The sequence below is a fragment of the Lacerta agilis genome, chromosome 12, assembly GCF_009819535.1.
Source record: "Lacerta agilis isolate rLacAgi1 chromosome 12, rLacAgi1.pri, whole genome shotgun sequence".
Lineage (NCBI taxonomy): Eukaryota > Metazoa > Chordata > Lepidosauria > Squamata > Lacertidae > Lacerta > Lacerta agilis.
In genome coordinates, this window is record NC_046323.1 from 28,760,214 (window position 1) to 28,778,074 (window position 17,861).

Here is a 17,861-nt window from a genome sequence, read left to right on the forward strand (position 1 = left end):
AAATTTTCTCCCAGAAGTCCTTTACTCTTGGGCACGTCCACCACATGTGATAGAAGGTACCTTCTACTTTCTTGCATTTCCAACATTCATTACGCATACCATGATACATCTTAGCAAGTTTTACTGGAGTTAAATACCATCTATATATCATTTTCATTATATTTTCTCTCAAAACATTAGATGCCGTAAATTTGATACCTTCTTTCCATAACTTCTCCCAATCCTCCATCATTATATTATGACCCACATCTTTCGCCCAGTCAATCATCACCGATTTTACCATTTCATCCTTAGTATGCCATTCTAGCAGCAAATTATACATTCTGGAAAGGTTTTTAGAGTCCTGTTCTATTAATACTGTTTCCAATTTGGATTTTTCTAATTGAAAGCCAATTTTCTTATCTTCTTTAAACACTTCGTTAATTTGATGATACTGCAACCAATCCGAGACCCCCTCTTTTACTTGTTCATAGTTTTTCATCTTGAAGGTTTGGCCTTCCTGTTGCAGTATATCCGCATATTTCAGCCATTTTGCAGACATATTTGGTCTCTTATATGCCTTCGCCTCTACTGGAGAGATCCATCTGGGGGTTTTTCTTTCTAATAAGTCTTTGTTTCGAACCCAAACCTGATACAAGGCATTTCTAACAATATGATTTTTAAACGCCTTGTGGGCTTTAACCTTTCCATACCAAAGGTACGCATGCCATCCAAACACATTGTCATGTCCTTCCAAGTCTAGCACATCTGTGTTTTCAAGTTTAAACCAGTCTTTCAACCAACAGAAGGCTGCTGCTTCAAAATAAATCCTCAAGTCTGGCAGGGAGAATCCCCCTCTCTCCTTAGAGTCTATCAGAATTTTATACTTGATTCGGGGTTTCTTCCCTTGCCAGATAAATTTCGATATGTCTTTTTGCCATTTCTTAAAGCAGTCCATTCTGTCGATTATTGGTAACACTTGGAAAAGAAACAACATCCTAGGCAATACGTTCATCTTTATTGCTGAAATCCTTCCCAACAAGGAAAGTTTCAGTCTTGTCCAAATCTCCAAATCATTTTTAACTTCATTCCACAATTTTTCATAGTTGTCCTTGAACAGATTTGTGTTCTTTGAAGTCATATTCACCCCCAAATATTTCACCTTTTTGACAAAATTTAATCCAGTTTGATCTTGTAATTTTCGTATCTGCATTTGTGACATATTTTTTGTTAACACTTTCGTTTTGGCTTTATTCAATTTAAAACCTGCTACTTTGCCAAATTTGTCAATAGTCTCTAAGGCCTTTGGGAGACTGTTCTCAGGATCTTGTAGGGATAAAACCACATCATCAGCAAAAGCTCTGAGCTTATACTCTTTCTCTCCCACCTTTATTCCTTTTATCGAATTGTCCATTCTAATCACATTCAGGAGGACCTCCAGGACTGTAATAAAAAGTAGGGGGGAGATAGGGCAGCCCTGTCTTGTACCTTTTTCAATCCTTATTTCCTCTGATATTACACTATTTACTATTATTTTTGCCTTTTGTTCTGTGTAGATGGCATTTATGCCATTCAGAAATTTTTGACCGACTCCCATTCTCTCCAAATTTTTCTTCATAAAATTCCAAGAAATGTTATCAAAGGCTTTCTCCGCATCAATAAACATTAATGTTGCCTCAGTATTAATCTTCTTTTCCAATCTTTCTAAAATATCCACAATATTTCTTGTATTACTACTAATATGTCGTCCAGGCAGAAAGCCTGCTTGGTCTTTGTGGATATAATCCTTCAGCAGTCTCTTCAGTCTCTTAGCCATAACATTAGCAAAGATCTTATAATCCACATTTAGCAATGATATTGGTCGGTAATTTTTCATTTGTGTTTTATCTGAGTCCGGCTTTAAAATAAGTGTAATATACGCTTCCTTCCATGTATCAGGAGCCCTATCTCCCTCCAATAAACCATTGCATACGTCTCTTAACGGCTGGACTAGCCATTCTTTCAATGTTTTATAGTACTTAGCTGTCAAACCGTCTGGTCCTGGGGCCTTCCCTATTTGCATCTCATTAATTGCATCTTCTATTTCCTGTATTGTTATTGGGTGGTTGAGAATTGATATTTTATCTTCTTCTGGGACTCTACGCAATCCATTATTCTCCAAGTATTGCTCGATCTCTTTCTCCTCTATCGGATCTTTTTTATACAACTTTTTATAGAATTTCTGAAAACATTTCCTAATTTCCTCCGGACTCTCCACATTTTTTCCATTTTCTTTTAAATTCGTGATGGTATTTGCTCTTTGTCTCTTTTTAAGCTGCCAGGCAAGCATTTTGCCGCATTTATTAGCTGAATCAAAAGTTCTTTGTTTCATTAATCTAATTTTCCATTCAATTTCCTGATTCAGAATTTTAGAGTATTGGGACTGCAAGATCTTTATTTCTTTCTGAATTTGTACGTTTTTTGGGTGTCCTCTTAATTTCCTTTCTTTCTCTTTGATCTCCACCAATAATTTTTCTTTTTCCCAATTCTGCTGTTTCTTCTTTTTCACTTTTTCACTTATTAGAAACCCTCTCATTACTGCTTTACTTGCGTCCCACACAATCCTCTTCTCCACTCCTTGATTAAGATTTAGCTGAAAATAGTCTCTTATCTTATTAGCTGCGGCTTCCGCTATCCTGGAGTCTCTAAACAATGAATCATCCATCCTCCATCTAAATGAGTCCTTTGGATGGAGTTTTAAATCCAATTGTACTGCATTATGATCTGAGCAAGTCTTGGGGCAAATAACTGCCTTTTGAATTTTTGGTGCTAGGCTATTCGATATCCAGATATAATCGAGCCTCGACCACGACTGTTGTGGTTCTGAAAAATAAGTTGCTTCTGTTTCTAACGGATTCTTTAATCTCCATGCATCAACTAATTCCAAATTATCAATCATTTGAAAGAAAGTTTTTGGCAGTTTCCCTTCATTTGTAATTTTGGTTCTTTGTGATCTGTCCATCAGAGTGGAAACTGCACCATTAAAATCTCCTAAGCAAATAATATTATAGTCCAAATAGTCTAACAACAAATCGTGGATCTTTTTATAGAATTCTGCCTTTTTTGTATTAGGTGCGTAGAGTCCCAGTACAATAATTTTTTCGCCTTGAGCTACAACTTCAATTGCTATGTATCTCCCTTCTTCATCCTTGAAAAGCTGTCTTGGATTGTATTTTTCCTTTGCATAAATTACAACACCTCTCTTCTTGACTTTATCTGATGAAATAAACTCTTGGCCTAATTTTTTATTTTGTAATATTCTTCTATGATGCCGAATAACATGTGTCTCTTGTAAACAAATAATATCCAATTTCTTTTGTTCTAATGCATGGTAGACCCTATGTCTTTTTGGCCTTTGGTTCAGGCCATGAATATTCCAAGTTAGTATTCTTAGTGCCATCTTAGAGTTTCGTTCCTCCTACCGCTCCTTCTTCTTCTTCTTCTTCTTCTTCTTCTTCTTCTTCCTTTTCTTTTTCTTTTTCCTCTTCTTCTTCTTCTTCTTCTTCTGATCCCTCCTCTTCCTTCTCCTCGTTCGTGGCTTTCTTCTCCTCCTGCCTTCCCGGTGGTACCAACTGGTACTGTCTAGCAGGATCCAATGAAGAGCCTGCAAAGTCAGCAATGTGTTTATCCAAAAATTTTATCTTATCTTCCACCGACCTTATTCTTATGTTCCTCCCCTTATATTTGAAGTTAAGGCCTTCAGGAAACTCCCAACTAAAGGGGATCTTTCTTGCTCTTAGCTCTGTTGTTAAATCTCTATAGTCCGTCCTTCTGGTCAAAAAGAATTTTGGGATGTCTTTAAAGATGATTATCTTTTTTTTCTGGATCTCCAAATTGTTCTTGTAATGAAGGTCCAGTATCTGATCTCTCTGTGTTCTATTTTGAAAACTAATCATACAGTCATTCACTCTCTTCGGATTCTTTTTTCCTTTAGTGCCAAATCTGAATGCCTTTGTAATAGATGCTTGCAAATCACTTTCTTTAAGCTCCCAGAACTCAGAGAATTGTTTGATCAAAAAGTCTTTTAAATTATCCTGCTCAAGTTCTGGGACCCCCCTGAGCCTCAGGTTTCCCTCCCTTTCTTTTAATTGCAGAAATGAGAGAGATTCCTGGAAATCTCTTTGTTGCCCTCTAATTTTTTGAATTTCTTCGGTATCCACCGATTGGATTTTCTCCTCCACCACTTTAATTTTTTCGTTAAATATCTTTGATTGCTTTTTCAATGTTTCAACTTCGGCTCCAATCCGCCCAATCGCAGTTTTGTTCTCTTTCACTGACTTCTCAACTGAAGAGATTGCTTCCTTTAGAGTCTCTGAGGACTTTTGAATATCAGCTTGAAGTCCTTCCCTAGATTCTTTAATTTCAGTGTGGAGTTTATCAGCTACTGCCTGTAGGTTGGCATTGAGCTTCTCAAACGCAGAGAGCATCTGTGACATTTGGTCTTCTGAAGATTTTGGTACTGAGCCTTTCCTCTTTAATTCAGTTTTGGCTCTAGTAGATACAGATGGTGTTTCTTGTGCTTGCATGCCTATTATCTTTGTTTTGGCAGTTCAAGGTCACTTAAAGATTTGAAATTTTCTCAGTCCAGAGAGCCAGTACTAGAACAATCCCATATATAAACACCAGGTGGCCGGAGAGTCAGGCAACCACAAACGAAAACAAAGGGAGGGCAATAGTCTCTCAGCTCCTTGAAGCAAAGGAACCGTCAGTTTCACTTTCCCAACTCCGATGGCGCAGTTTTAAAAAGTTTTTACCCAATTATAAAGTCAAGAAAAGTACTCCAATAAACCAAGCAACCAGGCAGCTGTCACTGTAACACTATTATAGACTCCCAAGGTCTGGCAGTTCGACATGTAGCAGTAATCTATATATTGTATCCAGCTGGAAACATTGTCCAAAAGTATCCAAAGACTGCAGAAACAAAGTAACTTCGCAGCCCGCTAACTGACCCGGCACTCCGTATTCCAGAGGGTGTAGCGGTGATTTTTTCAAACAATTATAATCCACATAGGAAGAAAGCTTCAAAAAGTCATGGAAAAGCTTTGGAGATCATATAAAAGTCGTAAGAGAGTCATAGGAAAGCAGTACAAGCAATTAGAGAACTTCAAAGAAAAGCCGCGGCTATAGCTCCACAGCCGTTACTTTCATCAGCCGCTGTCAAAAGGAACGGACTCCCTCTTTTTACGTTCCTTTCCGCAAGCCAAATTTCCAGATTAGATATCCAAATGTAGAGTTCTTTTACTTACAGATTGTCCAATTCAAGTCCAAATTGAGGAAGAATGAAGGCGCTCAATTCCGGCAGATCCCGCTGCTGCGTAGTTTCGGTTTGCAATGGCCTCTTCAGCGCCGTGCCAGCGCTCCGCTCGCCCGATTTGCCCCTTTACAGGGGCCGATCGGGAACGAAGATGACACGTCTTGGCGCCCGCTAGAGTGCCCGTCCACGGGACGCTCCTCCCGTGGCTTAACGGGGGCTGTAGCGCGGTTACATGCACCCCAAAACCCCAAAACTACCGGAGCGTGTGCTCCCGACTGCAAACGGACCGGCGCCTTCACCGGAAGTCACATTGTTTATTGCTTTCATTGTATGGATCAATGGTCTCGTTACATAGTAAAAATCATGTTAAATTGCTGTTTTAGGGGTTGTTTTTTTAAAGTCTGTAACGGATGAATCCATTTTACATTAATTTCTATGGGAAAGCGCACCTTGGTTTTGGAGCAGACTTCCGGAACCGATTAAGTTTGGGAATAAAGATTGGAAGCCGCCTAGAGTGGCTGAGGCAATAAATATCATCATCATCATGGAATAGGACGCCCTTATTGGAGGGTCTGCGACAAATCCCATCAGGTGAAGTGGGACGAGCTTCACCTGTTGAATGTCCAAAAAAAAAACCAAAAAAAAAACCAGCACAGGAGCCCTATTTATTTGTTGGGAGAGAGCAGCTGGAACACTTCCAAGCTGCAGTGCCGTCTCGGCGCTTTGGTAGCGAGAAAGGGAGAACAATCGCAGGAAGCCACAGCCGCGCCAGGGCCGCCTCCGGGCCTAGAGGGGAGAACAAACAAGCCCGCCAGGCCGCCCGGGTCTTTCGCCCGCCGGAGGCAAAGGAGGGGAACCGGGCGGTCGGGGGTGGGGGGAACGGGATTTTTTTTGGGGGGGGGGCAGGCTGAGGCAGCAACGGCAGCGGCGGTGGCGGCCGAAGCTCCTCCCCTGCTCAGGGCCGTTCTCTTCCCCGGCGGAGGAACATTGTGACGCTGGCGGCGCTGGAACACCTGAAGCCACGGCGGCCGCGGGCGACGTGAGGTAAAAACAAAAGCAAACCATTCTCGGGCGGAGGAAAGGGGGAGGGGAGTCCCTGGCCAGGCAGCGGCCGGGAGGAGGGCGCCATGAGGCTCCCCCTGTGAGGAGGAGCGCGAGGCCGCGGAGCCCTTCGAGGGAGTTGAGGGGGGGACCGGGACGACACACGCAGCCGCCCTCCGACCCCTTCCCTCAGAGCCGCGGGCAAGGTAGGTGGGTGGGGAAGGAGCGCCGCTTTGGCCCAGCTGGAAAAGCAGGTTCTTCCTCCTGAGGCAGCGGCGGATGGTGTCGCCGCCGCCGCAGGGCGGAGCCGCGCATGCCGGGCAGGGACCACCAACCACCTCGGCAGGCGGCGTGTCTCTCACGGAGAAGGAGAGGCGAATAGCTCGGGGATGCCTGGAAGCAGGAGGTGGGTCGGGGTGCGAGGGTGGGGCGCGTCCCTGGCAGAGGGAGAAGGGAGCTGCAATGGGTGTGTGTGTGTGTGTGTGTGTGTGTGTGTGTCAGGAATCAGGATTCAACCCCCCATCGCTTCGCCTGGGTATCCACAATTCCCCCGGTTCCAAAATGGCATCTCTCCCCGCCCCCCCTTCTCGCCTCACCCTTTGCTTGATCGGTATCCCCCGCCCTCCCTTCCATCCTTTTAGCAGATATGACAACTAGCAGGTGCATTTGCTTCCGCCTCCCCGGTCTGGTGTTTTATTTTTTTCCTTTTTTTGTAATTTGCTGCATGATTTGCTTTCAGTCGTTAACTTGGGCGCCTGCTGTTCGCAGGCCAGGGAAGCTGCTACTGACACTTTTTGAGGTCAGCAGTACAGTGTTACCATTCAATCTGATGAGGAATAATAATGGGTATTATTATTATTATTATTATTATTAAATCCAGTGCTTTTTCTGGGGGTATGCATACCGCTAAACATTTTGTGAATCTAAGTTTGGCCTCCCTGAGGGGCACTATTTCAAAATGAGTAAGAAAATGAGAGTACCCCTAAACATTTTTTTAAAGGAAAAAAGCACTGATTAAATCTACAGCACTGGTACTAGAGGGGCCAACTTGAATGAAATATTGGGGGGGGGGTGGCGGCACATAAGCCCGGTCCCACATAATCACAAGATGCGGCACCCACCCACTATTTGAATGGCAATGTCTATTAACTTGGGGTGGGAGCTAAGCCCCCTCAAATGTTTTAGGGGGGGGCAAAGGGACCCCGGCCCCTAATAGTTCGCTCCTAGGACTGGTACTTTGTGTGCCTGCTATGCACTGCACAAGCCCTGAATTGTATGGTCTTGATCTGTGTTTTCAAACCAACCCAAGTGAGAATTTCTGACATCTCTGATGTAGACTCACAGGAAGTGTGGCATTCATGCCAGACTGTATTCAAGCAACTTTTATCAACAAAGAATCAAACTAAACAGTAACAAGTATTGCTATTTTGTTGATGTTTCTAATTGCGTTTTGCAGATAGTTATTTATTGATTTCATTGTACTGGTATTTATGTTGTAAGCTGCCTTGATATTTGTTGCAAAAGTGCAGGTCACAAATACACAAATAAATGATAGTTTGCCTTCCAGCCAGACAACTCATGCACCAGCTGGAAAGGTTCTGTTGTCACAAGGTAGCAAACTACCCATCACTGCCACTTCATAGGCCTGGATATGGACTCCCTGGGATATGCAGTCTTTTTCTTTCTTTCTTGGGTCTTTCTCTATTGGTGCTCAAGTTCTTTCCTAGCCCATTTCATAGATCCCAGCACTTTAATATACTAGTGAGTCAAGGAGGCATTTATTTACGCCCTCTTGCAGTCACTATGTGGTTCTAGGCGTGGACCAGCGTCGGTTTTCTGTCTGAAAAAGTATTGTTCATCATAATGGTTCCACAAGTGAAAAATGGGAATAGTAATCATGTAGAGTTGTTGGAAGAACAAACCAAAATAAAGTTGTAAATCATTCAGTAGATAAATTGTGCTGTATACCGGAGACAGCAACTTATTGAATATTTTGTTCTACTAAGAATGCTAATTTTATTTGTCAAATGTACATATATTTATTTATTAAATTTGTATACTGCCCTAAACCCATAGATCTCAGGGCAATTCACAACATATGTTGTCTCTTTCCTCCATGCAGTTCAAAAATGGTGTATGTTCCCTGGTCTAAACAACTTCAAAAGCAGATGATGTAAATAACATGACTGAATGCTTTCCAGTGTTAACCAAATAAAATCTTTTAAACATAGAAACTAGCAAATCAGTGGAAGATTTCCACATCCAGCTTAGTATTTATTCATTCATTTCATTTATGAATCACTTCCCAGTGAAGCACCCAGAAGCAATATGCAGTATAATATCACATAAAAGAAGTCACAAATATTAAGAGTTAAAGCAATTGCATATATAAGAACAATGGGAAACATATAAGCATGTGACAGGAAACATTTGAGCATGTGGTTGCTCACCTGCAGCATCCTTGGAAGAGTATAGCCACATGAAATTTCTGAATATGAAGTTTGGCTCTTAAACATAAAGATTCTTACAAACAAAAGCAACTTGAATGAATGGGTATGTTTATGTAAGTTTTTAATGTTCGTTGGGCCCAGGATTCCAATAATTGTTTATCTTGAAGAAAACTTGAAGAATACTTAACGGTAATATGATCCCAGTCAAGTAGTTTATCATGAGTGAAAAATGATGCAAAAGTAGAAGTTGCAAATACGTATGTATCAGTATAAAAGCAAGAAAGCCGCAAATGATTGCATTATTCTGCCAGACTTGGTGCATGACCAGGCTGGAAGTTAACATTTTAGTTCCACTGAATCTAGATAATGCTTAATGCATTTAATTACACTGGATCGCTCAGTGGATCCATATATCCTTTAGAATATCACATTGCCATACCAGACAGGATTCTGTCCCTCATTCTGGTAGGGGGTGGGGAGGCAACAGTATTTCAGCCTTCATCAACCTGGTATCTTTCAGATCATTTGGACTACCACTCCCATCATCCCCAGCCAACAAATGCTCATTAGGACTGATGTCACCAATTTTGTTTTTATATGTGGGTTACCATTTTAAAACTAACAGATGGGTATGGTAAGAGCAATATATGCTGCTAATTGCTAGTGTGGAATGCTGAATAAATGTTGGACTCAGTCTGGTGAGACCTGGCTTTGTATTCCTATGTGGCTATGAAACTTACTTAACCTTTCTTTGAGTTGTGATAAAATGGTTTGACCTTGTGTATGCCACCCTGACTTCTTTGGAAGAAGGATGAGATGCAAATGTGGTTAATAAAATCTCAAACCCTTGCAAGTTAATCCTTTGGAGTGAAAATTCAACAAGTGCAAGTTATCATTGCTGCTCCACGAATCACTGCCCTTCATTGCACAACAAATTTTGTTGGAGAAAACATTAAAACCCTATTTTCCCACATTGTCTCTTTTTTCACATGGTTAACTTGCAGTAAGTTCAACTAGGTTCTGTAAGAACTGAATCTGTATGTCCTTTAAGATGTATCATACTTTAAAACTTTGCTTATATAATATCTGGAAGTTGGGTCCAGTATAGTTGAATAAGGTGTCCAATCCCAAGTAAGGAATTTATTTATTTTTAAGATGAAACAATTAACTTGCTCATTTTAAAAGAAAAAGAAGCTAACTTGCTGAACAACCAGTTACAGGTGGGTAGCCGTGTTGGTCTGCCATAGTCGAAACAAAATAGAAAATTCTTTCCAGTAGCACCTTAGAGACCAACTGAGTTTGTTCTTGGTATGAGCTTTCGTGTGCATGCGCACTTCTTCAGTGTGTCCTTGGCTATTTACTATGGCTTGGATTCTAAAATGAGTGAATGGAAGGGGGGGAAATGAAAATTACTCGCCCACCTCACTCCTTCAGACATCTTTGCCCATGGAAAGCCTCTTTGTAGGATGAGGATTCCTAATGAACAGCACAGAGAAGGATGGGAGAAGGATTTGTGTGTGTCCAAAATAAGGAGCAGGCCTCTGCCTGATTGTGGGTTGTTATTCCCTTTCAGCAGACCTCTATGCTACAGGTATATTCTACATTATTTAGAAGCCCCCACCCCCACCTAATCCTCCAGAGTGACTTTTGGGATTGGTGGAAGGGAAATTTTTATGAAATTTCTTCCATTCACTTGTTTTAAAATTCACCCCCATACCTGTTACGTTGGGTTATAATTTCACTTTCATGCTAATAGCTTCAGGATCTTTTTCTGATTTGGTCACTAAGGTCGTTTCATTTGCCTTTGAGAACTTTGATGTAACTCAGAAGCAGAGATAGCCAATGTTTCACACTGGGAAGCTGCATGCTTCTGAACTTATATGTCCAGGTGCCTTTTCATAGCAACAGAATAAGGTGCATTAAACTGGAATGGGGGTTGAGAGATGCCAGATGGCAATTCATTGTAGCTGCAGGCTGAATTACATGGCAACAAGATTGCATGAGGCCTGAAAATGTTTAAGAGTATACTTGTTTCCATGACAAGTCTCCTCATTATTTCTAGGACCAGGTCGTATTGAGTGTCCCCAGTAGACGCTTCCCACCATTCAGTGTCACCATCACTTCTGTTGCATTGATCATCCTTGGCAACTCTTCCCTTCACACTCCAGGAAACTACCCTTTGAGTTAAAGGTCCTTTCCTACCTCCAGTGTAGTCAAGGCAAGAGCAATATCAGGGTTGGAAGTAGAGTGGAAGCTGCTCTTTTGGGAGTGGAGTGTGCCTTGCACACGATCAATTAGGTTCCCAGCTGTGGGGGAAATTTAAATACATCATTCTTCCCTTTACAGACTCTGCTCCCATTTGTGGTGATAGGGATATGAAGGCACGATCAGTAGGCACAGCTCTCCTATCTCTCTCCATGTGCTTACATATGTGTGAACAAAAAACCCAAATAGGGCTACAATGTCCTTTTTTAAAAACTGACAGTTCGTTTGGAAGGCTGAGAATGTCATGTATAATTTAGATCATACTGAGGGGAAAATCTGTTTTTGTGTAGTGCAGAGTTTTTCCCAATAGATATTCCTACTAGGTCAATGACTGTTTGCTTCAGCTTTATATATTTAGCTTTTTATGTTTCCTTGTCAAGTTAGCTTATAATATAGTGTCAAAATATCACACATCTTTGTATAGTAGTATCCAAGAGGCTGGTGTGTAAATTTTACCTTGGATACCATGTCCTCCCCCCCCCCCCCGTATTTTTCTTACATGCATATTTTAAGCAGCTGTTTAAATTGGCAGGTAAATCCTGGTTTTTGTTTTTACAGGTCAAGAGTAGCATTTCTACTTGTTCTTTGTGTTTATTTTAAAAACTGGTTTGCTGTGCCTCCAGCCGTTATATATTAGTTCTGTTGTTAAGGCAGGTGATTGGTATTTTGCAATGGTATAACCTTGAAAGCACTTTTCTAGATTAAATTCTTCAGAGTATGGTTTTTAAAGCATTGCAAACAGCTAAGGTCCTTGATATGTTGCAGTTTCCATCTCTGATCATACTAATGTCACACACACACACACACACACACACACACACACCCCTTGCCAACTCTCTGACCAAATTTATAAATAGCTGCACACCTGGATTGCCTATGGCAGTCGAATTATCACTAGGAATCTAGGCAGGAAAGCTTCTAGGCCACAAATAGTTGACATGGGAATGTGTGAACAAGCAAGCTACTGAGAGGTAATTTTGTTTAATTGAAATCTATTTCCACCCTCTCTTTTTTACCATATACGCTTGCCAGTCAATTGACTGCCTTTCATTTTCTGCAGTCAAAACTTTTCATAAAGCCAATAATGCTTTATGAAATTCTTGGTAGCAGCTTAACTTTGCCTATTTATTGATAGCATTGTTTACTGTAAAGGGCAGGAGCAAGAGCTTAAGGCTGGTTAAACCTGCAGTGAATACGGGGAAATGTAGCAACATAGCAAAGCTTCTCTTTGTGGTCACCCCTTGTAACCACAGGCTTCTCCTGACTAGACCACCTCAGTAGCAAACGTCACTGTTGGACCGAGCAGTCCAAAAGGGGTGGGTAGGAGTGGGAGAATCCAAGGCAGAGGAATCATGAAATCATAACGCCTGCTGCACTCAACGCAAAAGGTAGGAGGGTATCTTTATTTTTTTCTTTCTTCTGTCCACTGTGGTTTCCTTCATATTTTCCTTCCCATTGGTCCCAACAGTTACTAGAATTGGGTTATTTGCAAAGCTGAGATATATTCGACAAGAAGCAGGATGAGGCTGTTGTGTGGAACAGCCAACAGTCCATGCTTGGAGATCTTTGGCTGTGACTCACCCCCCCCCCTTCACCTGTCTGTATTTATTCCTTTGTTCCTCTTGCTTTTTGGCCTGCCCATTTGTTACCTTTCCTCAGCCTTCAGTTTTCTTTATTACCCATCCTGCTAAAAGCGCCTGATCCAGCAATGCTTCTTTTGCCCTTGTAAGTCCCCTGACATCTAATTTTACTTTAACCTTTGTACAAAATTAGGGACAGCTAGAAACTCTCTGCAAGTTTTCTGAAGTTAAGTGCTGAAGGAGAGGATGCACTGGGAGCCTGAAAGCAGAAAGAATGGGGGAGGGAATATTTTGTGGGGCGGGTGGAGCTTCACAAGAGTGGCTGATTATACAGGGGAAAGAACCACTTGGGTAGCATAGAAGTGAATGGCAGTAAGGTGCTGGGAGAAGGGGGTGGGTGGGACATATATTGGAGAATGATATGCTGGGATAGGTGAAGTGGTTATGGGAATGACCTGGGTAGAAATAAGTTTAAGGCACATCAGTAAATAAAAGCCAAACCTATCAGCCACACCCTGTGTTGGCTAAGGGTGTTGAACACAAGGTAGTGAAACAGAAACGCAAAATGGTACTGAGTGATCTAAAAGGTTACATATAGTTTAATCAAGAGTATGTTGGCTGTACAGAAGAATGTATTCTCCCCGATGTGCTCCAATGTAGAAGGGTTGAATGACTTCTGCATTTAATCTTCCGGGAGCAAGGTAAACATATTTTAATTGTAAGGCATGAACAGGGGTTCCTATCACAGTCTAGTCAAATGAGTTTAGAATTGGGCTATAAGTAGTTCAGGTATAGGATTAAAGAACAATTGAAGCTAGGTCTGTGCACCTCAAGGATTTTTGGACATCCTACAGCCTTTGTGCTGTGGAGTAAACCACTTTTGCAACTGAAAAGAGCCCCAAGGAATTTCGCATATGGTATATGGGAGTGATTCTGGTATTTCATAGGAAAAAAGGGGGGGGGGAATGCCTCTAGTGCCTAGGTCAGGGGTTTTCAACCTGGTCCCTACCACCCACAGGTGGACATTTCAGTATTCTAGGTGGGTGGTAGGGGGTTCTATGGCACAAGCTGAATCCTCCTTCCATCGAGCACTGGTGGGCAGTAAGGAAATTTTACCAACAAGAAAGATGCATTAGTGGGCGGTAGGTATAAAAAGGTTGACTACCCCTGGCATAGGTCTTCAGCTGCTGGGTCGGGGCCCAGTAGTGGCGGGTTCAAGAAACTGCTGCAGCTGCAATGGACAGCATTGGAAGCATGGTTTGTGCTTCCTGAAATCGAAAAGCCGAGTAAGAGGAGCAAAAAACATTGTGCATTTTATGACTGAGAATTTTGTATTGCAGGAGGTATCTAAATTCATGGAGGATTTTTTGCTGGATATTAGTTGCTAACTAGGTTTTTACTACAGCTGGAGAACTGGAAGGAATACCGGTATTCATTATAAAAGCTACAGATTCCCAAACAACTGTTTTGGTGCAAAATTGCAACCATCAACTTGAATACTTTGCAAGAGGGTTTTTGTTTTTGCTTTGGTGGTAGATTTAGGAACTTAAAAACACACAAAAAAACTGCCACCGACAAGTCAGGTCACAATGAAAGACTTTTTGTTTTCATATTTATTACCTGCATAAACAAGTATTTATGTCTGCAAAACCCAAATTCTGTCTCTCCCATTAGGAGTATTCCTATTAGGCTATTGGAATCTAAGGACTCTTCAGTTGATACGTTAATAGCATAGTGGATTGTTATTTTTAAAAACCTGCATCAAAAGAAGTTAGAAAATGAAGTTACTTTGTTTAGCAACAACTTTTTGCACTTATCCTCCACTAATTTTACTCAAGAGTTGAAGAAATGAAATAGCTCTAAGGCAGCAACAGTCATTGTCCCCCCCGCCCCCCCCCCCGCCCCGCCCCTTGGCCTTTATTCAAGATTGCAGCTGCAGTCTTGTTTTATGAGAAGCTGAGGGATATCTATAAAGAAGTCACAGTCAAGAATATGTGATTAAGACATCCATCTACCCTTATGATTAAGAAATGTACAGAAGGTAGCCCAAGGATGAAGGAAACAACGCATGTTATAGTCTTAGTTCTTGCCAATCTTACATATATTCATTCCATTTTAGAGTATTTCCATTACTGCAGTGGGAGTACATGCAAATGTAAATATCATGATTGGTATGAAACTAGTATCATTGGTAATTGGCTGCCATACAAAACACACAATCAGCATAGCTGGGCTTAAATTGATGTTAAGCCTATTACACAGTCCTGTGAATCATTGCTATATAGTTGGAAAAACCTATTTTCATGTAAAATGCTGTTTCCAAAGGTAAATGTTTTCTGACAGTTTGAAAGACCCAAAGTATAAATGGAAAAGGTAATTTTCCTTGTCTCTTACTGACATTTAAATATATATTAAAAATAATACTTGCTAGCTCTATTTGTGGATGGAGATGTAATGCTGGCTTCTACAAACCACAGTTTGCACATGGACATCCAGTTTCAGTAATGTGCTCTCACTTCTCTGTTCTCCGGAACTGTTTCCCCTCACCCTTCATTTCCTTGTGTCAACCATGTTTAGCATGATATGGACGAACACTACCCCATGTGCTTTCCTAGCCGAAAATGTAACCATGGTTTGAGGTGGCTTATGAGAGAACCTGGTTTATGTTGATGATAGTTTGTGCTTGTGTAATTGTTATGTAGTATCATGGTTAACTGGAAAGAAGGAGGGGGGAAATTTTCTCCATAGAAAGGTGGGTGTGGCATGTGTTTACAAGATAGGTTCCATATTTGCACCTAATGATTTGCAAGAATCTAATGTTGTATCTGTACTGGGTTTATATCTTCATTCTGAAAGTTTATGTGAGTTGTTAGATGTGTTCCAGCCACCCTCTTTTTCCACATTAAATGAAGTATATATCCAGCAGTACCAGGGCCAGTACAGGCAACTCCCCATTCACATGCATTCAAGGCATGTGTGATGGTGCACATGTGCATCACCATGAACCTGGAAGTGGCACAAAAGGGGGCAAAAATGGCTCTAAAAGACCTTATTTTTCTTGTTAGTTTATTATAGTGAAACAGTTGAATATCAGTTATGCACTATATATTGGTCTATAACGTATATATTCTCTGATATATATATATATATATATATATATCTATAGTGCATAATTGGTATCTGTCAGCTAAATGTTGTCTGTGCCATGGTTTAGGGCTACCATAACTGAAATGATCTCATCAACTGATGCAAAAGAAAACGTGATGATTCTGCAATAACATTTACTAAGGAGAACTTCGGTATACATGCATGAACTTGGCTGAATCCTTGGGATTCACTGAGGATACAAGAATTTATCTTCTCTGAGAAATGGATAATACTGCAACACAGGGGTTTTGGAAATACCCTCTATAATTTCAGACTGCTTCATGCATTATATTTTTCAAAGTAAACAGTATAAACACAACAAAGGTTTGGGATGCATAATCACATCAATCATTTTGCTGTGCTTTTCTCCCCTTATTGCATAGTGTTTGAAGAAAATAACAAAAGATGGACGACCACAAATAGTAAGTAGATTTCTCTGTGTTTGTTTCTGTATCTGTACCAGTAATGAAGTTAAGGCACAGCCTTTCCCAAAACTGACAAAAAAAAATTCAAGCTACAGTATAATGCATTAGCTGAAAAATAGTTCATCCATACCCCTAAGTATGAAGAAGCCAGAAAAATTAGGGTGGTTGTAGTAGGAGCTAAGATTGGGAAAATGCAAGTCAGTGTAGAACTGTACAAGGAATGTAAATACAGAGATATTGCATCAAATGCTGCTTATATGATATCTTACATGATTTCAACTTTTCTCTTAAATCTCTTGTAAATAAACTAGCATCTTGCCTCCTAGCAGTTATTCAAGGGAATTTTATGATCGGTATGCCCAAGGCCAAGAGAAGTCTGTGGTCAATAAAATGCAGCAGAAATACTGGAAGACAAAACAAACTCTTATCAAAGTCACAGGAAAGAAGGAGGATGAACATGTGGTGGCCTCAGATGCAGATCTGGATGCAAAACTGGAGGTAGGCATGGCAGCCCAGATATTTCCTCACAAAGGGGGAAAATTCTATGTTAGGAGGTCGCAAAAATTGGACCAGGTTCCAAAATGCCATTCATGCCCTGCGGCTTTTCAACCCCAGCTTCCCTGTTGCAGCTCCCCTTGCCACTCTGCCCCTCAAATGCATCCTAAAGTTAGAAGGACCCTTGGATATGGCATTTCATGAGGCATGAGAACAGTGGTGCAGCTAAGTAAAATTTGACCCTGGACTTAATGGAGCCTGGGAGGTGCTTAAGGTGGCCATGTGTAGCGCTCCAGTTGTGAAGCACACTGTTAGCATTTATCTCCTCCCAGCACCATTCTGTGCTTTCCAGCTGCTTTTTCTTTCCTGATAAGTTAGAGCAGACCTCCCCGCACCAAAAAACAAACAAAAAACAACACAGTTTACCAACCCCAATAAATGAAAGAAATATACAGAGCACGTGCAATTTCTCATTTTAAGATTCACTTAAAGCATAGCACCATCATGAATACAGGAATAAAATGGAGTATGCTTCTGCTTCCCTGATGATAAACAGATTTTGTTGTAGAAAAGGACAATATTTTAATAGTAAAATGAGCATCTGTAATCCCTTATGTGTCTGGCTGGCCTCCTACTGGCATTTTTTTAAAAACAAAACAAAACAAGTACCGGTAGAAAGAAAGGATACTGTGGCAACTAGTGTGAACTTCAGATTGCCCATGCCAGCCTAGATGCTGATGCTGGGCCTGATGTTTGCCTCTGCCTACACAATTTCCTTTTCTTTGGGTGGTAATTTGAGGGGACCCTGAATTGCAAGTTCCTGGACTTTGGCCTGGATATCCTAGCTGCATCACTGCAGGAGAAACTACACTGGGAGAAATCAAGAAACAACTACATGCACCTAATTGAAATCACTGTCCCCTGGCTAATGTACCTGATTTAGTTGTAAAGATAAAAAAGTGTCCCCAACCTCTTGGAAGAATGGGATACAAATGTAGCAAATAAATTAGTATTATGCCACAGAAGTCTGTTTTCAGACATTTCCTTTCCTTCTTTTGGTGTGCAATTGCTGATGCCCCCCCCCCCCATTTTATTAGCAAGGTTGAGGGAACTGGATATATTTAGCCTGGTAAAGAAGAGACCGATGAGAGATAGATAGCCATATTCAAATATCTAAAACAGGCAT

General features: G+C 41.1%; 1 protein-coding gene across 11 annotated transcripts in view; it reads left to right on the forward strand.

The window, feature by feature from the left end:
* The first annotated feature begins 6,192 nt into the window (after window positions 1-6,192).
* Window positions 6,193-17,861, forward strand: part of ICA1 (islet cell autoantigen 1) — a 62,205-nt gene continuing 50,536 nt past the window's right edge. For 6 of the 11 annotated variants that reach the window (XM_033166243.1, XM_033166250.1, XM_033166252.1 and 3 more), the window contains exons 1-3: window positions 6,193-6,316; window positions 16,139-16,177; window positions 16,507-16,678. In XM_033166243.1, coding sequence (XP_033022134.1) covers window positions 16,161-16,177; window positions 16,507-16,678 — 189 coding nt within the window. In that variant the 5' untranslated portion in view covers window positions 6,193-6,316; window positions 16,139-16,160. Of the gene's footprint in view, window positions 6,317-6,454; window positions 6,520-6,613; window positions 6,720-16,138; window positions 16,178-16,506; window positions 16,679-17,861 lie in introns of those variants that run through there. The other 5 variants (XM_033166246.1, XM_033166248.1, XM_033166245.1 and 2 more) reach the window with 5 other exon arrangements.